The sequence below is a fragment of the Syngnathus floridae genome, chromosome 9 (genome assembly GCF_059516105.1).
Source record: "Syngnathus floridae isolate MCC-2025c chromosome 9, RoL_Sflo_1.0, whole genome shotgun sequence".
Classification (NCBI taxonomy): Eukaryota; Metazoa; Chordata; class Actinopteri; order Syngnathiformes; family Syngnathidae; genus Syngnathus; species Syngnathus floridae.
In genome coordinates, this window is record NC_142421.1 from 8,325,655 (window position 1) to 8,353,147 (window position 27,493).

At 40.8% G+C, this 27,493-nt stretch overlaps 4 protein-coding genes across 17 annotated transcripts in view; 2 read left to right on the plus strand and 2 right to left on the minus strand.

Moving 5' to 3' along the window:
• mcu (mitochondrial calcium uniporter) overlaps positions 1 to 9,703 on the plus strand; it is a 35,190-nt gene extending 25,487 nt beyond the window's left edge. For 3 of the 4 annotated variants that reach the window (XM_088385988.1, XM_088385989.1, XM_088385990.1), the window contains exons 3-9: positions 1,768 to 1,831; positions 3,101 to 3,271; positions 3,736 to 3,840; positions 3,921 to 4,081; positions 4,403 to 4,606; positions 6,085 to 6,201; positions 6,437 to 9,703. In XM_088385988.1, coding sequence (XP_088242114.1) covers positions 1,768 to 1,831; positions 3,101 to 3,271; positions 3,736 to 3,840; positions 3,921 to 4,081; positions 4,403 to 4,606; positions 6,085 to 6,201; positions 6,437 to 6,517 — 903 coding nt within the window. In that variant the 3' untranslated portion in view covers positions 6,518 to 9,703. Of the gene's footprint in view, positions 1 to 1,767; positions 1,832 to 3,100; positions 3,272 to 3,735; positions 3,841 to 3,920; positions 4,082 to 4,402; positions 4,607 to 6,084; positions 6,414 to 6,436 lie in introns of those variants that run through there. The other variant, XM_088385987.1, reaches the window with a different exon arrangement.
• A 988-nt stretch (positions 9,704 to 10,691) lies between these two features.
• On the plus strand, positions 10,692 to 18,610 carry oit3 (oncoprotein induced transcript 3). 2 transcript variants are annotated; one of them, XM_088385263.1, is made up of 9 exons: positions 10,692 to 10,831; positions 12,855 to 13,229; positions 13,302 to 13,412; positions 13,836 to 13,958; positions 14,042 to 14,164; positions 14,246 to 14,406; positions 14,478 to 14,890; positions 16,047 to 16,146; positions 16,458 to 18,610. In XM_088385263.1, exons 1-9 carry the CDS (start codon positions 10,777 to 10,779, stop codon positions 16,653 to 16,655), a joined length of 1,659 nt encoding a protein of 552 aa, XP_088241389.1. In that variant the 5' UTR covers positions 10,692 to 10,776; the 3' UTR covers positions 16,656 to 18,610. The 2 variants fall into 2 exon arrangements, with proteins under 2 accessions (XP_088241389.1, XP_088241390.1); XM_088385264.1 differs by having other exon boundaries at positions 16,461 to 18,610.
• On the minus strand, positions 16,762 to 19,424 carry pla2g12b (phospholipase A2, group XIIB). Its single transcript, XM_088385265.1, has 4 exons — positions 18,889 to 19,424; positions 18,451 to 18,527; positions 18,192 to 18,357; positions 16,762 to 17,955 (listed from the first exon to the last, which is right to left on the minus strand). Exons 1-4 carry the CDS (start codon positions 19,322 to 19,324, stop codon positions 17,837 to 17,839), a joined length of 798 nt encoding a protein of 265 aa, XP_088241391.1. The 5' UTR covers positions 19,325 to 19,424; the 3' UTR covers positions 16,762 to 17,836.
• Positions 19,425 to 22,680: 3,256 nt separating this feature from the next.
• Positions 22,681 to 27,493, minus strand: part of pde10a (phosphodiesterase 10A) — a 46,691-nt gene continuing 41,878 nt past the window's right edge. For 9 of the 10 annotated variants that reach the window (XM_088385034.1, XM_088385036.1, XM_088385035.1 and 6 more), the window contains 5 exons: positions 25,965 to 26,137; positions 25,498 to 25,609; positions 25,319 to 25,399; positions 24,987 to 25,075; positions 22,681 to 24,861 (listed from right to left, as the gene is read on the minus strand). In XM_088385034.1, coding sequence (XP_088241160.1) covers positions 24,762 to 24,861; positions 24,987 to 25,075; positions 25,319 to 25,399; positions 25,498 to 25,609; positions 25,965 to 26,137 — 555 coding nt within the window. In that variant the 3' untranslated portion in view covers positions 22,681 to 24,761. The remainder of the gene's footprint in view (positions 24,862 to 24,986; positions 25,076 to 25,318; positions 25,400 to 25,497; positions 25,610 to 25,964; positions 26,138 to 27,493) is intronic. The other variant, XM_088385033.1, reaches the window with a different exon arrangement.

A 27,493-nucleotide genomic window follows, 5' to 3' on the forward strand; every position in this document is an offset into this window, starting at 1 on the left:
ACCAACAGCTCTACCTTGCATTAGTCTGGGGAAGGCAGGTTATCCCATCTCTGGGCATTCTGACAAGAAAAACAACCATCAAATTCACGTCCTGGTTCACAAATGTGTCCATTTATACCTGTACTATGATGCTTTCTTAGACGGCCGTATCCCAGAACTGTCAGTTATAAATAGAAACTTGCATCATTGTTGTTTTGCTCAGTAAGATTCAAGAAGTAGTACACTATAGTTGCAGTGGATACTGTGTGCAATAGTCATGGCTGGTTCTCAAAATACTCAAAAGATATTATGTGAACGTCATACACATATATTGCATATGTTCAGCAGTGTGAAAAATTGCTTAGTTCTGTCTCTTCATTGTGGCTGTAGGAGCACACTTAGCTGTTGCGGTGTTATGGTTCTAGCATAACAGTAGCTCACCCATGCGAATAATTTGAAACATCGGAAAAGTTTACTGCCTTTGTTGTTCTTTGCTGTATTTCCACTGCCTCATTACACCTTGCTCCACTGTACATGCATGTAAGCGGATGTGGCAGCTAATTTAATGCTTTAAAAGGCTTCATTGCTGCTCCTCGAAAAGGGCTCGAGTTGTGTGATTGGAAATGTGCTGTGCAAATGGACTCCTACTTTTGCAGCATTAAAAAAGGGTTTCCCCAAGCTGTGCTCAACTGCACCCGCCTCCTCCCCTCAGTGTCTGACACAACTGAGGCACACATTGAGGCTGCCGCCGTCTTTGTCACCCACTGCAGTGTTTTTCTGCCAATGGTGCTCTAGATATTGTTTAATTGATATAGAATGTGAGGCAATGGATTTTAAAAAAAATCAATGAATTCAACAATGTCATTCGTGGGGTGTGGCTAGGGTTATAAAATTATGGAAATTAAGAAAGCATGTGAACTATTGATCTTTAATAAAAAAGCTAAATATTACTTAAAAGAAAAAAACAATTTCAGGCCATGTAACTTTTGCATTGAACAGTTTTAAAATATTGAATTTTCCTTTTTTTTTTAAATGTTCAATAGAAGTTATTTAGTACTATTAAATAAATTATGCACATGCATTCATAAAATCTATATGCAACTTTTCCTCATTAGGTCATGGGCAAATTGGAGCTATTCTCAGCTGACAGTGGGCAAGAGATCATGGGGCACAGTCAAAAATTGTATTAGCATATAGTATGTCTTGTTACCAAACAAAATGTCCATATGTGTTTATTTATCTAAACCCAAATGAACCGTAATTTCCTATAGTAACTTGGCCATCTGCTCTCATTACAGCCCTAGTGCGCACCATACATGCGGGCCGAGACAGCTCATTGAAGTGGGTCTGTTGCTTTGAGTTATTTTTGTCTCAGCGGCATAGCAAACGAAATCCTTTCACTACCCCCAACGCCCCACTCCCACACGTTTTTACATTTTACAATAAACACAACCTACATTTTAGAATTTATTTGAGGCATCTCAGCCAGGAAGAAATACAACACCATAACTCAGAAAAATGTGTGACATGTTTTATTGGTGTTAGTATTATTGTGTAAATTTGGGTTTTGCTGCACAATCGGTAGGTTTTACTCAAATGCTTTTTTCTCAGTTGAAAATGGGTTAGAGTGAAAATGCTAATATGATCCAGGAACAAATGTTTTCTGCAAAATTCCCTGCTTCCGTTTGGATCAACAACCAAATACTATCCTTCATATCATATCTTTATAATGTAAATGTATATATTCTCCTTAACATGAAGGCCTTTTTTTCCCCTCCTTGTCTGCAGATTTGGAGGGGCTCCCCTTCATGGCACGGCCAGAGAATGTTGTGTACCACGGCTTCTACAGAGGGTAAGTTCTCCCCCTCCCTTCTCCTTTAGTCACAGATGCTGTTTATTCCCAAACATATGATCAAAAACCCTGAGGTGTAGCAAAAGCTTCCTTTTTTGCTGGAGGAAAGCCCTAACTTTGCCTCGAATCTTGTCTGTAACAAAATTGTGCATTGATTCCCACAGTGAAGCGTCATGTAGCTGTCATTGTAGGATCTCTTAGGGTAGAGAGTGATTGGCAGGAGGAATGAAAAATTATCGGGTGACAATTTGCTGATTTTATCTTAAAGTCGGCTGTAATAACTGTGGGATTGTGAGATGGGAGATACCCTAAGCGATGATGGCTGCACAGGGCAAGATAAAGGCAGCAGGAGGAGGTGGAGAGAAGCGGAGTGGTGGGTGGGGAAATTAATGCGCGCACCTTTGTGTATTTGGTGACGATCCAAAGTAGCTGGACCCGGCCGGTGCCGCCATTGCCAAATGATGATGTGCTGATTCACTGCAGTGGTTTGGAGGAGGAGGGAGTTTACCGTGGCGGCAGCAGTACTGCAGCTTGGATTACGTCCATTGTGGAATTGAATTGGATTTATTGCCCTCTGTCATTAAGACCCACTCATGTGTCAAGTTGATTCTTTTCCTCTAGAAAATGAGTTTTGAATAAATTGCATGTTCTTTAGGTTGCACAATTGTCAGTCTAATCACGCAGGCATAATGTAGAGGTCTTTAAGGCTATCCATGGGAATACAAAATATCAATAGTTGGCATCAGTAAATTGACCTAACTGCTCTAAGAGGGAAAGGTCAGCGATATTACAATGTATTGATCGTCCAGGCTTGGCAGGGTTTACTTTGATGAAACTGTCCTTTTGCGTGCATTGCTAGATGTTTATTTCTACTTTTTTTGTAGATACTTTTCTGATAAAGCTCTTACATTTATCAGACATCTCCAGCCTACCAGGAATCAAATTTGTGCTAAGCCGCTTGTGTGGTGGCACTTAGAAGAAGAAAAAAAAAGTTTGCCTTTCAGCCTTTGCTGAATTTTAGCTCCACTTGATGAAATTGATCAACTTTTATATCTTTCCAGTACATCTGAGTGACTATTTTACATTTTTCTGATTTCAAGTGGCTTTGTCTGTTTTAAGAACATGTGTATATATAAGAAAAAAAAAATCCATTACTCTCACGCTGTGACTTTCCCACCCTCTGTTTTCTCTCCAGCTAATCTCTCTCAATGGAACGTCTTGATCACAAATGGTATTAATCTTTGTCTTTGTGCCTCAACCGCCACCCAGAGGTGACAGTGGTGTACCAGAACGGGCTGCCAGTCATCTCGGTTAGTTTGCCGTCCAGGCGAGAACGCTGTCAATTCACCCTCAAGCCGCTGAGTGATTGCGTGGGAGTTTTCCTGCAACAACTCCAAGCAGAGGACAGAGGCATCGATCGGGTAGCCATCTACTCCACGGGTACGCTCTCTCACTTTCTCTCTGTTTCTCTCTCTCTCTCTCTCTCTCTCTCTCTCTCTCTCTCTCTCTCTCTCTCTCTCTCTCTCTCTCTCTCTCTTTTACACACATTCACACACATTCTATCCATCTCCTCTAGTAGATTACGCATGTGCTTGCCCTTTCATACTTTCAAGTGTATTTTGATGCCGTTAAGTGTTCCTGCTGCTGCGGCTTGGCAACAGAATTTAATCCTTTCACATGTGCTGTGAAGTAAATTTGCCCCGCTTCGATGCTTCATTATACGAGAACAATTGGCGCTCTGAATCTTCTCTCAGCGTGGAAGTGGTTCTGCTCTCCCTCTCGTGATAATCAGAGCGAAACGAGCCCCCTGGTCAAGAGAGCTTGGGGGTGTATGGAGTGGTTAACCGGCAACTCTTATTGCTCCCATTTTGCGTTATATTTCTATCTTTCTTTGCTTTCTCCAGATGGAGCCAGAGTCGCCTCTTCTACAGGCATTGACATCTTGTTACTGGATGATTTCAAGCTCGTCATTAACGACACCACCCATCTTGTCCGGCCACCGAGGAGAGGTGCGGATGTTCACGTCGTGATTGTAGGAATAAGGCAAAGAAGAAAACCATTAATCGTGATTTATTTGTCTTCCCATCAGAGTTGCTGCCCCACGAGGAGACAGAAAGGCTGAATGACGTCAAGTTCTTGGTGCAGCAGCTCTATACCACCCTGCGCATTGAAGAGCACCAACTCAGCAAAGAGCGTGAGCTGATTGGACGACTCGAGGAGCTCAACTCTCAGCTGCGCCCCCTTGAGAAGGTCTGCAGCTGCGTGTTGAGCATAGAGTCTGAAAAAAAATTCAACATATCATAGCACTAATATATGCATTGGGTACCTGATTAATGAAGGACTTTTCTATTCATTGTTATGCCAATCAGGCTCTCTGGTAAAGGTGAATAATCACATAATATCTGCTCAATTTAGCCCAAGATAATATATTATTTGTCGTTAAAATTTATATTTATTTTGGGGGTTAGCAGGATTAAATATTTATCACTATTCATGAGATTGTTTTCTTAATGTGCACGTGTTTGGCACATTGTTCATGAGTTGCTCCTCCCACTGTTTTTCCACATGTAGGTGAAGCAGGAGCTGAGTAGAAAGGCAGAGCGACGCACTACTTGGGTGCTGTGGGGCGGCATGGCGTACATGGCCACCCAGTTCGGCATCCTGGCCAGGCTGACATGGTGGGAGTACTCCTGGGATATCATGGAGCCTGTCACCTATTTCATCACATACGGCACAGCCATGGCCATGTATGCATATTTTGTACTCACGCGTCAGGTAAGAAAATTGACACTGCTGCCAATCCACATAGATTGAAGTGACTATCCCGGTTTTGAAATAGAATGCTGATTGTGTTTCAGAGGACAGAAGGGGATCATGAATGTTTTGATGATTATGGAAATGATTTGACTCATTTCTGGCCTTTGGCATTACCAGTTCTCACCCCAATTTCATATATATTCTAGACTATCTCTCAGCATTATCAGAGAGAATATCATTTGGCATGAAATCCTGGAGTACAGTTGTCAGCCTGCCCTCGAGAACCCTTCGCGCTTTTTACACAACCATTACCGGCTACTGCCGTTTCACCTTGCTGCCCCATTAGTTTTGCTTAGTAACAGTTGCAATAGTAACCGTTGTTGCACTCATGTCGACAGAACAGGGACTGCTAGCGACAGAAACACGAATGTTCCTGGCACCACCATTACAGAATGTCAGATTACTTTATACTTTAGGACACAGACGTTTTTGCTATACAATTGCTATCATAACATTTTATATGGTATTATAAAGTACAAAAAAAACCTTGTTTTTGACAGTATTTTCATGTCACATTAACATATTTGAAAGGTTGCTAACTTCATACAAGCGCAAGCAATATAGGTGCTTATTTTATTTTGACATAGGCAAAGCTTTTCATGATAAATCTATAACATGATTCATTTAGATTGCTGTTTCTGCCCCGCCACTGCCACTTGATGAATGGAAATATTAACACTATTTTCTCTCTCATTTTTTCACTGTAACAAAAGTAAATTTCATTGTTCTGTAGATAATACTTGGAGAGAAACTTTAACACAACATATTCAAGGACAGAAATTGATTGGACATGATAGAAATTGAAATAGTCTGTGCCAGGGCCTCACTGCCACAATATCTTTGTTAACTGTACAGGCACTCAAGAAACATTTTAGCCTTGGCTGGCAACCGCTTATCCTCACAAGGGTCACGAGCATCCTGGAAGCTATACCAGCTGTCTTTGGTCGATTACACACTGAGTAACTATTGTACTAGTGTAAAAATAACATCCATCCATTGGTAAAACAATCTAAATGTTAGGAACTGATTATAAAAGCCCAATTCTTTTCTTTTCATTCTTTGTCACAGTGGACAAAATGTTCTTTCCGCTGATTAAATGAAATCTGACATTAATATGAGGGAGAATTGGCTCAGTTATAACTGCTGGCACTTTCCTCCAAAATGTGAACCCATTGATTCTCCCTGGTTAAATTGAGGACAAATTTAAAAAACAGCATTTGCAGTATTACAGCAAACTCTCCAGAGCGTCTTTGTAACGTCCTGCCCTAATTTTGTATGTTTTGAAAGACTGACAATGTAAGTGTTGCCCTTTTCTCAGCATTTGTAATTCACCTCTAGCCAAGCTATTTCAATAACCCTAATCTGATCTGTCAGGCAGTGCATCACAAAAAAACTCTGATAATGCTTAGGAAATGCGGTTTCTTTGTCACTTGCAGGAGTACGTGTACCCCGACGCCAGAGACAGACAGTATCTGCTCTTCCTCCACAAGGGGGTGAAAAGGACACGCTTTGACATAGAGAAGTATAACAAGCTCAAAGAGGATATCTCGGAGGTACAATTGGTTCTCAAAATGTTTTTATGCTTGCACTTGCAATACAGAACGGTGGATATAAAGTCTACACACCCCTGGTCAAGATAAACAGACCAAGATAAATTATCTCAAAATGTTTAATTAATGTAAACAAGTTTAGATTTTTTATTTTTTTCACAACAAGGGTGTGTAGACTTTTTTTTGTCCTCTATAGATGTGCTTTGCTTTTTTTCCTCACTGCTTACCTGACCTCCAGGTGGAGTTGGATCTGAAACGTCTTAGGGACCCACTACAGCTTCAGCTCCCAGTTCAACAGCTCAATGTTGGTAAAGATTGATGGGAAGAGTAACACCTCCCTCTTCTGCCGGCATTCCCTTTTCTATCCCTAGCCAACCCCCCACCACCCCTCACCCTGCCTTATATGAAACCTGCCCTCCTCTACAACTCTCCTGCATCCCCCCCGTCTTCAAGTTGGGAGTCCCCGCCTCCCCGCCCTTTCCTTTTTACTTCCCTGACTGAACCAACCGTATGGAATTGCAACTGAAAATCACAGAAGGGAATGTTGGTGAGCTGAGAAAAAAATAAAAAAACTCACAGTGATGGTGGAGTTAAACTTGCTACTTGGCTAAGTGGTTCAGCCTCTGAATGGACATACTGCAGTGAACCTGAGGGGCAAACAGGAAATACCACAACCTGACCCTCTTGCACAGCAGAAGTTATTTCTGTGTACTAGTTGTGCATGTATGTGTGTGTCACATACAGGCAGAGCCAACATTTGCCATTTAGTGAGTTGACACACACACGCACACACACACTGGCTGGGGGGCAGGTTCTGAGGAGCGTCTCTATCCCACCCATGAAACAAGTTTACAAGGCTCAAAGAGACGCTGTCTTCCCGTGGCTGAACTCTGCTGCCTCTTCACACTCTGGCCACGCCTCCTCCAGGTTGATGGACCGCCATCCTTCCTCAACTTGACCTTTGATAGGAGTCCGTTTAGAACCCCGTTTCCTCTTCCCGGGCAGCCCATCCTGCCAAGTATGAGAAGTACTACCGACAACAACATCACTGTGTGTTCTTTAATTCCCCACTCCAAAAAATATTTTGGCACTTTTTATTTTGAAAGCCATAGTATATTTGTTATGAAATGAATATAAAACAAATCTATATGTATACAATCAAACTGAATGACCAGATGCTAGTTGTTTCCCAGTGGGGGGAGGAGCTCGTCTTAATATGTGACTCACGCCATGTAGATTCATCATGTTGTCATATAGACACAAAGAGCATTAAATACCTCCTTTCTTTAACTCCAATGTTCTACTAGAACAAGTCCGATTTAGCTGTCAGATGTGTGCAATTTTTTTTCATTTCTTTTTTTGTTAAGAAAAATGTCATCACATCCCCATGTGTTGAACACATAAATTTCCACTCTTGAGGTGAAATGAAATAAAAGCCTCATTGTGAGAGCGTTCTCTCCCCACTGTCGCTGTTCCACCTCCCTGCTCCCTCCATGACAAGGCAGGGTAGACTGCATGCTGTGGTACGCCCTCAGTAGAAGTTTGTGAATGTGTAGGCACGCCATAGTCATTTTCTACTCCAATGGAAACTGTTCTTTGTCTCATATAGCTTTTAGTGGATAAAGCACTCTGTCATTCCCCTGTTTGTTTAAGTCTGTTTATCGAAGCCATACCGTGCGTTAAGGACAAAAATATATTTCCGTGTGGTGGTCTTTGATCGGTGACCCTCCCTCTCACTGTTTTGTCCATGCCTCCAAAAATGCAAAGGAGTATTAGGAACATTCAGAAAAGAAAAATAAATAATGAGACTGTAAGAGTGATATGTTAATGAGAAAGAGGTTGAAATCATGCAAGGAAAAAATGTTTTGGAATAAAGTTGTAACGTTAATAATAATATTATTATAAAAATGTTCAATAGTAAATGAAGCTGGTAAGTTTAAAGCATAAGCAAAAAAAATAAAACTAGCACTCACTTTTTTTTGCGTAAAAAAAATCCTCACTGAGACTTTTATTGCATAGAATGTATCTAGAGACTGCTGGTCTCAGATACTTCCATCTATGTGGAAATGTTGACATTTCCTCGACTGTAAAATTGCATTACAACTTATGTCTTACCGCATTTTTCTCATGTTTCTTTTTACTTTTTTCTGTGTCCGCAATACTCCTTTGCACAGAAAGGTCTAAACTCATTTTAACCCCCCCAGCCCCCCTGTGAACAAACCTCACTCATGCCCACTGAGTGCCGATATTGTCCTGCCATTCCATCCTCCGTGTGTGTATCCTACGAGCAGATCCTCCAATTTTCTTATTAAAATGCTTCTGTTTAAAGCCAATAAAAAGTTACCAGTGCAGATAGGATTTGTTTGTCGTGTGCATGTGTGCGTGTGCATTATCTCTTAAGGGAGAAGGTGCCTTTTGGGATGATTAAGGATTTTAACACTGTTGCCATAGAAGCAATGGGGTAAAAAGTCACTGATGGTCGGAATGTTTTAAATGACATTTGTTGAATGGGCTTGTTAATTGAGTGAACCATCAGATTGACTCCTTTACCATCATTGCAGCTTGTCAACAGTGATAAATCCCTTCCACCCTCATCCCATTCATATCCATCAATGGCTTACAATGATTTTCCTGTTGCGCACACAGTGAAGTTGTTTCCCTTGTTGGAGTTGATCGTTGTCCTCACTTAGCACTGTTTTTGTTTTGTTTACGCACAACCGTCCCTCGTTTACTTCCCCGACCCCCATATGTTTTTAAAAGTCTGAATACATCAAATATAGAGATCTTTATATAAAGAGGGTGTTGCATGAATGTATGTTTACATGGGAAATTATGTACAAACAAAAAATAAGATGTATACAAAAAAGGCAAAGAAACTTTAGGGACGTTGTTAGTAGAGATTCCTAGCAGTGGACCGGCCTGCGTGTTTAGAATTAGTTCTGCCGAACTTGATCCTGCTCTCCATCACACCACAACTACATCCATTTTTTAATTTTTTTTTTTTATTTTTTATATAACTACATTGCATTTATCCCCTCAGAATGAAAAAAAAAAGTCCATCTTTTGTGCACTAGTAAAGAGGCTTTTTGACTGCTGACCTCACTTACTAATGTTCCGTTTCTGATTCTGGAGGAAAATGTCAGGTGCCACGTGGTAGCTGTTGGAGGGGAACACCTCCAAACACATCCCACTCTTGTCGTCCTCATGCCCTCTTTTGTTGTCCAAAATTACTTTTCTGTCTTGAATGTGTGTTTTTTTGAATTTCTGCTGTGCACTTAAAAGTATGTTTAAAAGAGTGAAGCATCTACGAGTGAAATGAAAATGTACTCCATTCTGACCTCCTAATTTTTATTTGTATTATTTCTTTCTGGACATTATGTTTCTGTTAACATGATGCTGTAATATTGGCAAAAAAAGAATGTGTAAAATCCTGTATCATTTATGAAATATGTATAAAAGAGAAATGTAATTCAATTATCAATAAAATCCTTATCCAGGTTTTGGAGCTTGAGGTCCACTGGCTCTTTTGTCAGTTTTATTTTTGTGTCCTACCTAGGATTGATATATCCCGTTGCTAATGTTTACAAGGCCTTGACTGTCTTCTCAGGCTCTTCCTTTGCATATCCTGTGCGATAGATGTGACAAGAAGTGTGTGCTTATGCACCAGGAATGTGTTTTACAAATGCATAGTAAAAGCAACAAATCTTAAACTGTCTAAAGTGAAACGCAATCATGTACGAGAGTTCTGTCATCCATCTAACTGTCCTAAAAGATAACAAACAAACATAATGGTGCTCTTTAAATTTCAACTGAAAAGGAAATAACTTGCACACACAACTTTAGGTAACTTTTTTTTTTTTAAGAGAAACATTCAGCTCTGTCCTGGGTGTCATTACATTGATCTGTTGTACCAGTTGTTGCTTAAGCTGAGTATTAGGCTGAAACACGTTTTCCAAGTCTACAAAGCTGATTAAACTTGCCTGAGCCAAGAAGGAAATCAATGTCTTATTTCCAGGAGTAGTCACAAAAGAAAAGCATGGCATTTTCCACCTCATTAGCCTTAAGGAGCAACTTGAATGAAGATCTTCATTGATTTAATTACATATAAGAAACTGAAAACGTAAGCCGAAAATAACCACCGCTTGCTACCTTGAGTCTTTCTGAAGACAAAGTAGCCATCAAAGGAGCCTTCGACGACTTTAGCAGATTAACAGATTTTCTATCACTCATGGAAATGGGAAATAAGAAGGAAGGAAGCATCCCTAATATTTTGGCCAATATGGCCACCCCAATGATGAGGCCATCAGACAACACTTTGCACATAGGCCTCTGCTGCACTCATGTTCAAATGATCTTTATTTACACCTAAAGGAAATTGAGATTGTTGTGCATGGTGGGTGGAATGTACAGTGGGAAACAATGGAAATGCAATTCTGTGATTTGGCAAATAGGAGGTCAAGGTGAGCCATGACACACGTCCAGATAAGAGGCGCCTATTAAAAGCAGACCACGCCAGCGGATGGACGATAAGTGCAACTCCATACTGACTTGTTGGTGCAATATCATTTTTCCAACAAAATGATTTTTTGGATTAGTGTTCTACTCATAGAGGCTTTTCAGGTCACAGCTGTCAGTGAGTATATAAAAAAAATATGTGTCTGCATGTTTAAATTAATATTTAGAGTAAGCTAGGGAGGGGTTGTCTAGCTTTTATTTATTTCTAAACTGATCACAATGCTTTTGTCCACTGTGGCAAATTCAGCAGGCTTTAGTGTAATTTGTTGTGAATGTTACCATAAAATTTTATGTATCAGTTTAACAAAATGGAAAGCCGGCAGTAATAATAGAAATGTCGTCACGTCCCACCCCCCCACCGCCTGTTTTGCATTTTAAATACATAAGAGGAGAGAGAATTGCATCAATTGCTCATTTTGTTGATTGTCTTCAAATATGTTTTGTTCCTTCCACATTTCATGCCTAAACATCCGCTAAGGATATTTATCTCATCTTGTTGAGTTTCCAGAGCTGATTCTTCATTGTTAATATCATTAGAAGTATTTACGGGTATTAATCTGATTGATTTGATTTTGCTGCTATTACTTTTGTGTGTACAATAACATCCTTAGTATCCCTCTTGTCCTGTGTCTCCAACTCAACCCAACTGTTTGAGGCAGATGGTGGCCCCCCCCATAGCGTCCATGGTTCTGTTCTGTTAGGAAGCAGGCAATTTCGCCTTGAGATAACTTCTGTTGTGATTTGGCACACTATAAATAAGGAATCGAGCACACCTTAAATCAACTACAATGGATATTTAAAGAGAAACCATTTTGTGTTTTTCATTCTGTTTTGTTTTAATAAAATGTGGCTGATTCTGTATTGGATGTATTGATCATTTTTGGTTAAGAGCAGAGGTCATCGTAGTATATTTTCTTTCATCCTAGCGACCGTCTGGACTGGCGTGCCTGCTAAACGAGGCTGGATTGATGACGGAAAAGAACTTCTCTGATGAGAGTAAAAAAAAACATTTTCACATGCTTATGTCAAAGACGTCTCCCCAAAAAGGACGTGGGCGTCCTTCCCTAAGCCTTCTCACAAGTCTGTCTTCTTATGGGCAGCGAAATATTCATACTTATGCATGCATGCATATAGCCCTAAAACAGCCCTGTCTTAATTGTATCTCAACGGCCTGTCGGACCATTCACTCGTGTTTCTTTTAAGCCCAAATTGTTATGTTCAATAAACTTCCTCTGCTGCCCTTTTCTCTGAGCTGATAAAACCTCTGGAGGGACCATAAGCATTTTACAGTGGTCAGTGGAATGCAATCTTTTGTGTTTCTTTCCTTTGCAGATAGCTGATCTGTGTGTAGACTGGTCTATCAAATTGTAACTTACTAAATCAGAGTTGACTGCAGAAGTATTGCAATGTCAAAGTTTGTGCGTGTGTGTGACATTCGAAGGGATTGCATTCACGCCCACATCAACCCCCCCACCCCACCCTTTTTTTTTTTTTTACATCGGCCAGCACGCCACATCCCAGAATAGAGCTGACTTGGTTTCCTTGCAAGCAGCTTTTCAATTTCAAGGACATCTCTTGTACAGTCCCCTTCAGATTACCCCACAAATTTTCAACTGGGCCTGGCCTGTGTTTGCACCATTCTAAAACGTTAATTAGGTTTATTGAAGCTATGCTTCTGTTAATTTTTATGTATACTTTGCATTGTCAATCTGCTTCCTGACAACCGTAACAACCATTACAATATACGCAGTTACATGGTTAGTTAACACAAATAGCTAAAATAATATTGCCTTGCCTGTTTAATAGTAGCAAGTAGCAGTTTATCACTGATGAACACAAACATAAACCAAATTTACAGCTTGGACTCCAAACAGTGGGCCTGGGTTAGTTTTGAATGTGAGGATACAATGTGGCTTTTGTGATTATCTGCCCCATTGGGGAGCTCTTTGACAAACCACCAGAGTGGTTTTATAACACTTTTCAAACGACAATCCGAACCCATTATTGTCTTATTAAGTCATCATCCTAATCACCCGGACATAATATTATAAAGGTGTCCTTGGCTTGCAGAAAAGATTCCACATAAATCCAAGTTATCCTTTCACTATTATTGTTTTATTATCCATTATTTTTGCCCTCAGCACTGGATCCGTGTTCTGCCTACACCAGTCTGAATGAACCATGGAGAAACACGGAGTATCACATCAACCAGTCTTCCGGGAGTCCTGTCTGTGATAGCCAAATGTCCGGGGAGTGGTATCGCTTCACGGGAATGGCAGGGGACGCCATGCCCACCTTCTGCATCTCTGAGAACCATTGCGGCACCAACGCGCCCATCTGGCTCAATGGCAGCCACCCTCAGCTACAGGAAGGCATTGTCACTCTGCCAGCGTGTGCCAGCTTTGGAGATAATTGCTGCCAATGGAATGCCAGTGTGGACGTGAAAGCTTGCACTGGAGGTTACTTTGTGTACCGCCTGCCCAGACCTTCAGTTTGCTTCCATGTCTACTGTGGTCGTAAGTCGAACCTTCAATCCATTCTCTCACTGACCTTTTCCCGCATAAATTGTGATTATTTGTGTCCCACAGATTTTTATGACATATGTGATGACGTTTCATGCACCGGACCAAAATGTCCCAAGTCGGAATGTCGCTGTGCTCCTGGAACTGTTTTGGGACCAGATGGACAAACGTGCCTTGGTGAGATTTACTGATCGGAAGGAAGAGTGAAGGAGACTAGATTTGCTACAGATGACGATAACCAGGAAAACACGAAACATAGACAAAATAACAGAATTAACACCTCATATTAAACCCCCTACTTTAGGTACACCTTTATGAGCCTTATTATCTTTGTATCTCATTAGTTTTCCTAGAATAAATATACCAAATATTTGTGCTGATAATTGACTGAAGGATAGATGACAGTGACCTCATTCTACTCTAATACATCCTGGTTTTCATCCATCTTTATTATGACTTGTCCCTTCAGTATTCTAAAGTCCGCCTTGAAAGGATTTGTCATCCTCATCCCTGTAGGTGACTCATCAAGAGCCTCCAGCACTCAAGTCAATTAAAATCCATGTGCTGTGTGACCCAGGTGTGCCTGTGTGTTATGTTCAGATGTGAATGAGTGCGAGACAGCCAATGGTGGCTGTGCAGAAGTCTGCGTAAACACCAAAGGATCCAGACAATGTGAGTGCCATTCAGGTCGTGTACTGGATGAGGTTGGGCTCAACTGTCGAGGTACTGCACTGAATTCTCCTAATTGGCCCTTTTCAAATGCTCACTGTAATGTTCCTTTCTGCTTTCCTGCATGTATCTTGTAGAGATGGCAGGCTGCCATGTAAACAATGGAGGCTGCAGCCATGGCTGCTCATCGCTCAAAGATTCCTACCGGTGTCACTGTCCTAGAGGGCTGCAGCTGAGCCATGACGCGCGCACATGTCAGGGTAGGCATTTGTGATAATAATAATATTGATCATAATAATAATAATAATTCCCTTCTAATGTGAATATATACTACATTGCAGTGCCAGTGGAGTGCAACCCCAGTTCCATTACAGTGTCAGTACCAAAGGACATCGTTGGAGGACTGGACCTCTTTCTTTCCAATTCATCATGCCGTGGTATCTCCAACGGCACACACATCAACCTCAACTTCAGCCTCAAGATGTGTGGCACGGCTGTAGAGGTCAGTCACACTTGGTAATTTCATCTCTTTGCTTCAGGGAACTCATGGTAATATGGACACCTCCTTCCTAGGTGACAGATGACAAGATAGTGGCAACCAACCTGGTGACAGGCGTTCCCAGGACCAGTCCAGGTAGCAGCGGAGACCTGATAGTACGCACCACTAAGCTCGTCGTGCCAATCACCTGCGAGTTCCCCAGAGAGTACCAAGTGTCAGACGAATACCAGGCGAGTCAGCGGGGATCAGCCTTGGAGCTGGCTGGCCACAGTGAGGGAATCTTCCCCTTCTCGCTGGAGCTCTTTAAGAACGCTGACTTTTCAGAACCTTACCGTACGCCGCCTCATCTGGACCTTCATGACTTGCTCTTCTTCGGGGTGGAGCCCAAAGAGAGAGTGGAGGGCCTCTCTGCCTTGGTAGAGAGCTGCTTTGCGACACCAGGGCCCAAAGCTGACCAGGCCCTCAAGTATTACCTCATTAAAGATGGGTGAGTTGTCTCAGAGTCTAAGAATACATTTTGAAATTTGCTGCTGCACAAATTAGATAAGGGCACAGTAGCAGAACAAAGTTCAGGATCAGTTTTTAATCTGCTATTTTGTTAGATAAATCTAGTTCTAAAACTGCTCCAGATAATGAACAAGGCACATTTGCATTCTGTTACACAATTGCATTTGGTAAAGAATTGATGGTCCCTTTAATTGTTGTTTAATTGATAGTGGTGGTATTAAGAAGTGGTTTAAGTCAAACAAATTACATCAAATAAACACCTGGGACAAACTACAAATAAAGATGCAATCACACTCAAGAATCGAGTTACTTTCATTATATGGCTATGCAAACAATTGTTGCCTATACAATTGGAAAGAAAAAAAATGCAAACCCTAAAGCGCCTGTTTGTTAACAACAGTGCTGTCATAAATAAACACGCTACCTCTATCCTTTGTGTCCAGAATGTGAGAAAAGCATGGAGTTAAAAAAAGAAAGAAATGAACACCCTCTCCCACTCTTTGAAATGTCGCACCTTTCTAGCGAGAGAACAGATTTTGAAATAAACCAAGGAGGAAACAAATCCACTTCAATTCAATTTCACCAGATGCAAGTTAATTTGTGATTAGGAAAAAATATCACACTTCATTATGACAATCATGCTCCTCTGATTTGAGAAAGAAATCCGATTGATTTTGCAGCATCACGACTTGTCAGAAAGGAAACATCTGCCGCCATGGGAATCGAATGATTGACAGTTTATAAGACAGTAAACCTCATGCATTGCATCAAATGTCAAACACCACTGACCTTGGCTGCTGATGATCTGCTGAGAAAAACACAATTGATTTTTTTTTTTTAAGCCCCCAACATTTTAAGGCAAGGCAATTTCATTTGTAAGCGCAGTTTGTACATAAAGCAATTTAAAATGCTTTACAACTGCATAAAATTTCAAGAAGGCAAATAAACCTATTCCATAAAATAAAAACAATCAATACTTAATTAAATTAAAAGTGGGGAATGCAGATAAAATGCTAATTTAGTGGCACTTAAATCAGTCATAATAGGCTTCAGCACAGCAAGCATAAGCAGTGGAGAGAATGGATGGATGAATATATGGCATGCCTGTAAAAACTCAACCTCTGTCTTGTGAGCAGGTGCATCTCGGATGAAACAGTTATTCAGTACTCAGCCAAGGACCAACTCTCCAGGCACTACCAGGTCCCTGTCTTCAAGTTCATTGGCAAGGAGAACCGGGTGAGTAAAGCAGCCTGCTGGGAGCCAGCTGGCTATAGCGGGATTGCGGGGGCTTATGTTTGCATGACAGTGTGTTGCGTACATCAGTGACTATTAGTCATCCTTATGTGAATTACTCATTGTTTCTGATCATTTGATAATGGTATCTAATTCCATTTATTTATATGATTTGGAAATTTGCTCACACTTGCACTCTTGCATTGAGATCAATGAATGTGCAATACAAATAATTTTTACTATACAGGTACAGTATATTGCGATGATGATGATGACGATGATGATGACAGCAGGTTCATCCTGTGTGTTTGCAGCAGGTCTTCCTCCACTGTCAGGTGTTGGTATGCAGCCTGAGAGACTCTCGCTGCACCCAGCCTTGTCGACGACGTGTGCGTCGCAGTGCCTCATCTGAGCGTCAGCACACATTGAGTGGGGGCCCCATCTTCATCCTACCCGAACCGAGCAGCCAGACGGATCCGAATCCCACAAATGTTTCAATCACAGACATTTAACTGACGAACCAGGCATGTATGAATTTAAAGTTTGTCTTTGCGTTTTACAATGTGCCATTAATAACACATCCTCCATTCACATTGCGTTGAAGACAAAGACTCGAGCTTGATGAAACGGTTGTTTTATTGGACCAAGTGTTGACAAACTTGGATAACAAAATTTCAAGCAGCTGATTGTCAATAAAGGTGCACGGATTGGCATTGGTCGAAATGTGTTTGATGACTGCAGGTCAATATCAGGCGAGTACATTCTTCAATTTAACTCTTTAACTCTACTCTTCTCTCAATTTAACTTCTACTTTCTATCCATAATAAAGAGATAACAAATTGTACCACTTTCACATACCAACTGCAGTGCTGCAGCACCGAGGGTGGAACGAAGCTTGGCGTTGTAGAAAATACAGCTGCTGACATCAGCATTGTGCACTGTGGTGTGTTAGATTGATCAATTCATTGGTGACTATGCGGTCCAACATTTAAATACATGTCACAGGTATTGCTGTCCCCAATTGAAATACAAAGTCTTGTTTAAGGTTTCTATGTTACATTTTGAGCAGAACCAAAGCCTGCTTGGAGGAAAGTGGGTTAACCAGCTGCGCCTCTTTGCTGACACCACAATTTGCAGACATTATAGTAAGTGACATTTACTGTATATAAAGTCATCACTGTGCCTCATCTGCAATGACTGCAACATGAAGACGAGTTCACAATGTTCATTCTTGTAGGTGCAGATTATATTACAAGATAATTATAATTTTTAGCATTCTTATTGTAAAATGAAATTTGACATTCATTTAAATTATATTGCATGATACCTAATGCTGGTGAGCGTGAACAATGAGCAGTTCCTCTTACATTCATAAATAGCAAATAACTTATTTCCTGAGAGCAATTAGCCTGCTCAGTGTATTGGTATTTTATTTCTATAAAACACTTCCTTTGGAGTCATAAGAAATAAATGTTAATGGAGTTATATAGGCCTAAGAATTGGCCTGCACATGAATGCATCATCATGTCTCATCATGCATTATTTGTTGTAACGCCCAAGTAATCAATGTCAGTGAATTTCAACATTTAGGTCCTTTTAAGGGGCAATTTGGGCGTGCTCTGAAATACCACGATATGTGCAAAACGGTCCTTCCCCCTGCTCTCCATGTAAAAGTGGTCCATGGTGTTCAGTGTCACAGTTCATCCCTCTCCTCTCCATCACACACACATGCTGCCCTCTGGCTGTTCATGTAGGGCCGGCATCCAAGTGTCCACACTGTGTTGTACATAGCATCTGCCATTGACTCACAGGCTAAGAGAAGGGAAAGCCACATGCAGAGTATTTAGAGCATTAAGTACAAACATGAAATGTAATAAAATCTTACACAAGATCATAATCAAAGATAATAATGGACACTATTGATTGTCGCTATCAGAGAGGTTGATAGATTTAAATATATTGTAACTATAGATTGGCTGTCAAAACTGCATTATTATCTATATTGGATACACATAATAGATGTGAAAAGAGGCATGCCTTTATCTCACCTTGAACTTTGGACACAAAGCCAAGACTCCTCTTAAGGTCTGAGCAAATGTTCTGAAGACAAGAACGGAACTTGGTGTCACAGTCGTACTTGTTGATGCCGCAGTTGTCGTAGCACACGTCAAGTTGGTCACAGCACTCAGTCATGGCTGGGATGCCAAGATCAATCTGGCATAGGAGAAACGCTTGTTAGAAAAGCGAATAAAACCTTGCGTGTTGGCTGTTTGGTGCCATGTACAAGCCACTGAGGGCAACAGCCACCTGGAATCCCACCATGGAAGAGCTGCAGCCATTGGGCTCTTGGTGCTTGTAGCCAGGACGAGGCTGAGGCTGTTCTCCTAAGTTAGAAAATAACATTCACAAAATGTTTTAACCTTTGATAAAGACATATTATCCTAAAAGAAATAAACGCTAGTCATGAGAGCTGTTTCTTTGTTTCATTAGACGTTGTCAGGGTCAGAGTAATGTCATCGGCCCTCCGTGTGATGTTAACGTTGTTCCATTAACAGATAAGATGTAACGCAGTGAAAACTTGGCCTCTGTTATGTAACCTGTGAAATCCTTCCAACATCCCGAATTTTGTTGGATTGTTCAGTATCAGGCAATCCATACACGGAATGCATTTCATGAGTGTTATCATAACAAGACATTGTTTTCATTGACCAAACATGAGGAATGTGTATAAGATAACATACTCACCATATCTGCAGCGGTACTGACAAACGCCATCGTGGCCCCCCACCAGCTCCACAAGGGAGTCAAAGTAGCCATGCATCGTTTGGAAACTGTTTCTAATTGACATCAGGCTCCAGCTACTGTTATTTTTCTCAGATGATATGGACGTGTTTATCTGGACTGACTTAATGTCATTGTCCTCCCCCATCTCTTCTTCATCCTTGGGTTGATCCTGGGCTTCCACATCTTGGCTGCTTTCTCCTGGTTCTTCGACAGCTTCAGGAGTTTCATTTGGCAATACCTCAGAGAGTTCTTTGTGCTGGTCTTCTATAGTAGTGTTTTGTGGCTCCACCACAGGAACCTCCTCCTCAGGTGCTGTGGATTGGTAGTGGCCCAGAGTAGCACACTCATGAGCAGTCACACAAAAGAGCAGCAGAAGAGTAAAAATCCGGAGCAGCATGGTGGTAAAAATTTCAGCTGTGTTGCTAACAGGGTGAGAGGAACTTTGCGAGTGAGCGCCGACAACAGGTCTTACTGGAAGCAGACTTTGACCTGTGATTAGGCTCCAACAGACAGCGGGGCACTCACTCCTGCAAGGGGGCAAAAGTCAAGTCCCATCAATCTATAATGTTTGCCTATTCTTTTTCTTCTTCCCTTTTTTCTGGTTATTGAGCATATCAGTGATCTGACGCCATTACAAATGTATCTGTAATGCTAATGGGTTTTCCATGACTTGCCCTTTAGTGATGTACTCATACTGTATCATGACGTCATAACATCCCTAAACAAATGCCATTGTAAGGGATGACAATAATAGTAAAAAAGGTGCCGACGCAAGCTTAAGCAAGATATCGAACCCTAATTTGGTGTTAAAAAAAATATTTTTATTAGGAATTACATGTTACATTCGAGTTTAATGAATACTGACCTTAACTATTCATATTCAAGTCAACGCTGTCCTCTAGTGTTCAAAAGAAAAAAATACTCCACTGTCAATTATGTAATGTTGTCATCCCTGCTGAGTTTAGAGGAGGCAGAATACGTGGACCGGTTGCCATCTAATCGCAGGAAACAATCCTGGCGTGTGGTCCGGCTGGTACCGGACGGCTGCTCCAGTATATTGGTTGACTAAGATCAGTGTTGGGAAAGTTCATTTTCTACATGTACTAGTTCAAGATTTAGTTCAATTCGTAATTGAAATTTTATGAACTAAGGCCATCGTTCCAAAATTGAAAAGTTCAGTTCTTTTCCTACCCCCAATCAAAAAATAAAAGGTTTCTGCGAGCTCTGGCATATTGACATTTTCTCATTGTTTTCACCTATTCCATTCACACAAGTGTCAGGGTGATGCTATCGCCCTACAATCTAAAAATGTATAGTAAGGTTTTTTTTTTTTTTTTTTTAGTTAAAAAATGACCTAAGGCTTTTTTTGTGTTTAAAAAAAGAACAACATTTTTCAGTAAAAAATACAATAAAAAATTGACTGCAGTCTTCAGCTACAGGCCAGTAGCTCTTATCTTAAAAGCTGAAAAGTAAGCGATGACAAGGAGTCTAAAAGGTCGAACTCCTTTGTCTTGTTAGCTGATTTCAGATTGAGGCCATTACCCCTGTCAGGAAGAAAGCAGACAAAATACTGTGTTTAGAAGCAATAATCGACAAACGTTCTGCTTTGATACTTTAATTACCAGCTCTTTTTTTTTTTTATTGTATGAGGATATAAGATATTGCGCCTTTTGTCCACCCATTTTCCTGTGAGCAAAAAGGATTGGAACACATGATTTACATGTGTGTTTTGTAACCCAGATGTATCCAAATAATCAATAGAGCTGAATGCCTGCACTCAGTTTAAGATTTGGGATTTTTCCTGTGCAAACTGCATTTATACTTGTCTGATGTACACCCAACATAAAAATCAGGGAAATGTCAATGGTGAAAAAATTATTACATTGAGAGAAGATGGAAAATTGCACATGCTGCAAATATTGGCTATATCTAAGCAACCATCTGGTATTCCCTGAAAATTATTTCCTCGAACAAGAACAACTTTTATGCTATTCCTGTTCATTCTGTAAAAGCCCCATACATTGTTGTTCACTGGAAAATGTTCAGCTTCCTTGAAATCAATCAAAGCATTTTTTTTTTTCCAAATGATTTCCAACTAAACTCTCGTGAGGACTTATTCCAAAACGGTCCACTGGACCCTCTTTGTGCCTGTTGCAATGACAAAGTAATGATTTGTTCACAGAAGTGCTCAGAGCATATGATTTGAAGTTAGCATGTGCAATAGCCCCTAAACATAATGTGCTGACTGATTTGAAGGTGGTTTTACATACAACAGTGGAGTGTCTCAAGAAGTACGCTTTAAGTTTTGCTCCTCCGGGCCTCTTATGGATAGAACATTCCGTTATTGAATGTGTGTGTGGGTTTGTTTCATTCTCATGCTATATTAAGGCGTATCCTAAAGCAAAGAGCTTGAATTGGCAAGCATTTCTCGAGTCAAAACGACCACAACACCTCATTGTAAAGTAGAAGAGCCATTTGATTTTTGCCAGTCATTCAGTAAAAAAACATCATGTTTTACAACTTGTTAACATTCAAAATTATTGCAGAAAGGTTTAATGATCGCACACAATATTCATCCTGTTTTCTTTTGAGGCAAATAAGTCTGGATGAAGTTTGAAAGACAAAATCCTGCTATTTTTCTAGACACCTTGTTCTATTCTTGAGCTCTTGAATAATAATTGTTCATTTGAATGATAACGAAATACAGAAAAGGAACATTCAGTACCTCAAATCTACTTCCAAGAGGTGAAATAATATGAATAAATAAATATGTATGACTTTTTATTCTCTTTTAATTATAGTTTCATTATGTACAAATCCCAATAACAAATATAATTAATATAATATAATGTCGTGTAATGTAATATAATATATAATTAATATAATAACAAACTACAACTTTCTATTTGTGTGTAGTCATTTATGAATAAGCATCATTGGAGTCATAGTTCACTGCTGATCCACTGGCTTGACACACCAGGACTGCTGTTTGTGCTACTTTTGCCCACCCAACACGCCAGGGACTCACTATCCTGCCTAACACATGTGACGGCACATGCTCAAAAAAATCTGCCGGTGGCTACAGTGGAAATGGAACAAGCTTAATTTCCCCCAGGATGCATCCAAATACAGATTAGCCTTCACACACATCATCAAAGACGTCAGTGAACACTGCCAGGCGATCTCTGTTGGACCCGGCTCTGCTCTGACACCGTCTTCAGATCCTGACGATGACACACTTGCACAACATCTAATGAGGATTGCAAAGGTGTTAATGTGGCCAAGAAGAAATAAATTAATAAAAAAATAAATTATTTATCAAATTAATATTATTACATATTAAAAATAAGACCAGAAAATCGAAATGAAATAGTGCATAGAGAAGGAAAATGTTATGAAATATATATTCTTATATAATTTATATATGACTGAATGAACTTCATCTCCACTCTACTGAGTGAACTTTTGAACTTCATCATCACTCGGTTGTCAGGGAAACAGGTTGAGTTCTTGTTCGTGTACTCAAGGTCTTGCAACAATAATTGTACTGTTGGACTGCTACATTTTGTGTCTGACAACACATGACCTTGTGCTATTCAATTAGAAATAAAAATGTTCATTTAACACCCGTGCTACAGCCATCAAAGTTGCAAATCACAAGTAAGAATGAGCGACAAAATGAAATAAATGTCAACCTTCAATGATATTGAAATTTCTGAAGGAGAGAAATAATAACTACAACACACACAAAAAATATTTTACAGGTATTTATTAAAAGTCATTTTGGCTAGTGCTTTTACGTTTACATTTGAAACATTCCTCAATTATTCTGGGTAACAGTAACATGTATGGACCATTTCGTTTCGTCTCAAACAAAAAAAGGTCAACATTATTTTTCTTTGTATAAAAAATATAAGTTAATTTAAATTTAATTCTAATTAAGAAAATAATAGGTATAATATCAATAATATTAATAATCAATAATCATTATCACAGAGAATAAAGATATGCTAAACATAGTGCAGATAATGATATAACTGGTGCTGAAAAGTAGAAGGAACAGTGCAGTGTTGTGGACGTCACCGTGTTCTCAACCATGTGGGGTGAACGTTAATAGACACTCATACGCTCTTGCAGACACACACGCACACACACACACACACACACACACACACACACACACACACACACACTGAAAGTGCATGACTGCCATTCAGTTTAGCACCATTAGAGCAAATATAGATTCTAGATTGTACACAGTACACCTATTACTGTACTTTATATGTAAATTATATATCAACTTCAGTTTAAGTGCATGCTAATTGTTGCTCTTGGTTGGAACTTACTGGAAGCAATTTGAACAGTAAGACAGAACGCATCAATGCACATGCCACATTCAGGGGGATCAACAAAACACACATTGGATGCAAAAGTTTACACATCCCTGTTCAAATGCCGTGGTGTGCACACTTGTGCAACCACTTTTTCTCAGGTGTTTGATTTTAATTACCCACACAAAAAGAATTGTTTTCTTTCCCAATTTGAGTTATACATTTTGTAGGCCACATTAATAATGGACGTTTTGTAAGGACTTCTCTTTAAAGCCGGCATTTGAAGAGGGGTGTGCAGACTTTTTATATATCCACGGTAAATGAACATTCACACTGTTGGGGCCACTTCAGCATTTGTAATCAAATTATTAGCGGGACTACGTCCACTGGAACAACCTGTCAGAACAGACCTAGAAAAAGTATTCAGGAAGTTCTTGGAAAATCAATTGCAGCAGACTGAGCGGATGGTGACGTGTTAAACACACCTGCAAAAAGTCAAGCAACAATCTTGCTGGACAATCCCAGAGTTACATGCATCTTATCAGATTTGACACTGATGACACGGAATAGTGCTCAAGTCGCATTTCCATCAATCACGTCTTATCTTCCGCGTGTGGAAATTCCAGGAAAATGTTTACAAGCTGTCTTAAACATATGTGACTGCTTGCAGAAGGTTCCAAGTGCTAGTGATGGCCTGGGGGCAGTGCTGTGATGGGGGTCAACTTCAGGGCCACACATTGTGACTCTCTTGTGACAGTGTTGACATACAATAATCCCCTTCTTCTCGTGGCCATCCTTTTTTTGTTGTTGTAAAATATATCGTGCGAGATTTCTGCCACCTCTGTGTTTAAACAAGTTGTGTGTCTTTATTCAAGTACTGCAAAGGATTTTTGCTCAAAAGTAAGAAAGAAAAAAAAACATTCTGACGTCCCCCTCATCTATAAGGTGGCATTGTTACACCATGCATGTTCAATGTACTACACATTCCTTCTGTCTCTGAATACCTTGCTGAAGTAGTATTGACTCATTTACCACAGAAGGCAAACAGTACCATTTGAAAAGGATATGAACCCACACAACAAGGTTTCACATTACCTTCTTGTGAAAGGTTCAGTGTAAGGCCTCTCAAATACAAGACCAAAAAGAATCAACTCAAATAATAATTAGAATAACAATAATAAGATAGTAATAATAATAAAAACATAACACATAAACAACCAAAATGGCACAAATCCATTCTAACAAATAAATTCCCAAACGGAGGATGATGAATTTTAGTTCCTCCCCGTTAGCTGTCAGTCAGTCTCTGGGATCGGTAAAACCATCAGCATTGACACCTCCGTCAACTGTCACCCATTGAGGTAACTTGTGTTTTTTGTTAAGTCAGGGCGCCATTTTGCTGATCCAGCTCCTGCTCCCCCCCCACCCCCCCTAAAAAAAGCTTCATAACTGTGGCAAGGTTCAGTTTGAACTTGTTATGATAAGCAGTCAACCCTTTGGTAGTCAGTTGTCCACCTTGACAGGTCCTGAATCGGAAGGCCGGCTAGGAACGACATCCTCCACCTCACCGTGCACGATCTTCTCCCATTGGCTCAAGTTCTCCCTGTGATACACACACACACACACACACACACACATCACCTGGTTTAGCATCACACTCAAACATCTCAAACAAAACAATAGATCCCTTTAGAGGCTGTGAGACTAAAAGTATGATAAGATCCTTACTTGCAGGCTTTTAGAAGTGGACTGGATGGAGGGAAAAGATCTGCGAGAGTCGTATAACATGGAATTGCTACAGCATTGTAGAATCCCACCTATAAATGCAGAATATTAAAAAACTATTTCACAAAATGTAAGAACATTGAAGTGGCTGTGAAAAAAATATGATGCCTGTCTATATGCCTTATTCTAATTAAACAACAGTGTGTGTGTTTTGTGAGTGTGTTATCGAGTTTAGACTGTATAGCAATTGAATGCAATTGAATTTTAAATTCAAATTGTAACCTTGTTTTTAAGGAGCTGGCGATAAGCGTAAGTGCGTAAGTGAGCGGTCTTACTTGGCCTTGAGGGACTTCATCCTTCTTGTCTCGATCCATCATTGAAATGGGTTGCATCCCAATCTTCTTCATCTCATCTCCCTGTGGGAAAGCAAAAGATGGCATACGTGTATATAATAAACGTTCACATAGATTGAAAGTCTTGAAACACATTAATCTAAACTTGTATGGTGTTGTACCTCGGCCCAGAATTCAGCATAGATGTCATTGGCTGTGAGTCGTGTGATCGGCCATTGCTTAGTTACAGAACACAGGTCACATGCTGTCATCATCAGACCAATCACACGGTCCCTGGAGGCGAGCAAAGCTACGTTATCGCCTTGAGTGCTGATATACTGTTCACTAGTGTGTCTGTGTGTACAACCTATCTGTATTATATACGTAAATTCTCTGTCAAAGATCTTCCAAAATAAATTCAAACCAAGATGTTGTGACTGTAAACCCCAATTTTTCCATCCTTCTGCCTGAATGCCAATACAGACAACAATTTGAAGGCAACAAGTAAACTGCTGTAATATAATCAAGATACAAGGCACTGAATTAAAAAGATGAGTGAGGACTCTTTAAATGTAGGAACCAAAACAGGACAACTTGAAAGCCTCAAGGATTTCAAGGATTCCAAGGATTTCCCCGACCATGGTCTCACCTGTGTGAATGGTTGTTAAAATCGAGACCACCTGAGGTGAGAAGCTCTGACAGTTGCTGGTGGTTATTGAAGTAAAGGGCCAGGTCCGTGGCGATGATGGCCTTTCGGATGATCTCAAGCACCTGTTCGTACTCGCTGGAATTCAGGTTGGAGAAAATATTGTGCCCTTCCAGCTATGAGAAACAAAGAGATCAATAAAAAAGCAAAGGCTCCACTTATGAGGCGTTCAGTTCAGCTAGACTACAAGAGATTGACAAGAGTTTTAACCATCACAGATCTGTTGACCATTTGTCCAAGCACTATATCCTCAACGATGGTCTTTAAGAGCAGCGGTCCCCAACCTTTTTTGCGCCATGGACCGGTTACCTATCAGAACCCTAGCCTAACCCTAAGCACAGCAAGAGCAAGCCTAACCCTAAGCACAGCCAGAGCAAGCCTAAGCCGAACACAAACCCTAACCCTAACCCTAAGCACAGCAAGAGCAAGCCTAACGCTAAGCACAGCCAGAGCAAGCCTAAGCCTAACACAAACCCTAACCCTAACCCCTAACCTAACCCTAACCGCCTAACCCTAGACCCTAATCGCCTAACCCTAAACATAAGCCAAAACCCAAACCTTGCCTTAACCCTATTCCAACCCCAACGGAGGTTAGGGTTAGGGTTTGTGTTAGGCTTAGGCTTGCTCTGGCTGTGCTTAGGGTTAGGCTTGCTCTTGCTGTGCTTAGGGTTAGGGTTAGGGTTAGGGTTTGTGTTAGGCTTAGGCTTGCGCTGGCTGTGCTTAGGGTTAGGCTTGCTCTTGCTGTGCTTCGGGTTAGGGTTAGGGTTTGTGTTAGGCTTAGGCTTGCTCTGGCTGTGCTTAGGGTTAGGCTTGCTCTTGCTGTGCTTAGGTTTAGGGTTAGGGTTTGTGTTAGGCTTAGGCTTGCTCTGGCTGTGCTTAGGGTTAGGCTTGCTATTGCTGTGCTTAGGGTTAGGGTTAGGGTTTGTGTTAGGCTTAGGCTTGCTCTGGCTGTGCTTAGGGTTAGGCTTGCTCTTGCTGTGCTTAGGGTTAGGGTTTGTGTTAGGCTTAGGCTTGCGCTGGCTGTGCTTAGGGTTAGGCTTGCTCTTGCTGTGCTTAGGGTTAGGGTTAGGGTTTGTGTTAGGCTTAGGCTTGCTCTGGCTGTGCTTATGGTTAGGGTTAGGGTTTGTGTTAGGCTTAGGCTTGCTCTGGCTGTGCTTAGGGTTAGGCTTGCTCTTGCTGTGCTTAGGGTTAGGGTTAGGGTTTGTGTTAGGCTGAGGCTTGCTCTGGCTGTGCTTAGGGTTAGGCTTGCTCTTGCTGTGCTTAGGGTTAGGGTTAGGGTTTGTGTTAGGCTTAGGCTTGCCCTGGCTGTGCTTAGGGTTAGGCTTGCTCTTGCTGTAATTAGGGTTAGGGTTAGGGTTTGTGTTAGGCTTAGGCTTGCGCTGGCTGTGCTTAGGGTTAGGCTTGCTCTTGCTGTGCTTAGGGTTAGGGTTAGGGTTTGTGTTAGGCTTAGGCTTGCTCTGGCTGTGCTTATG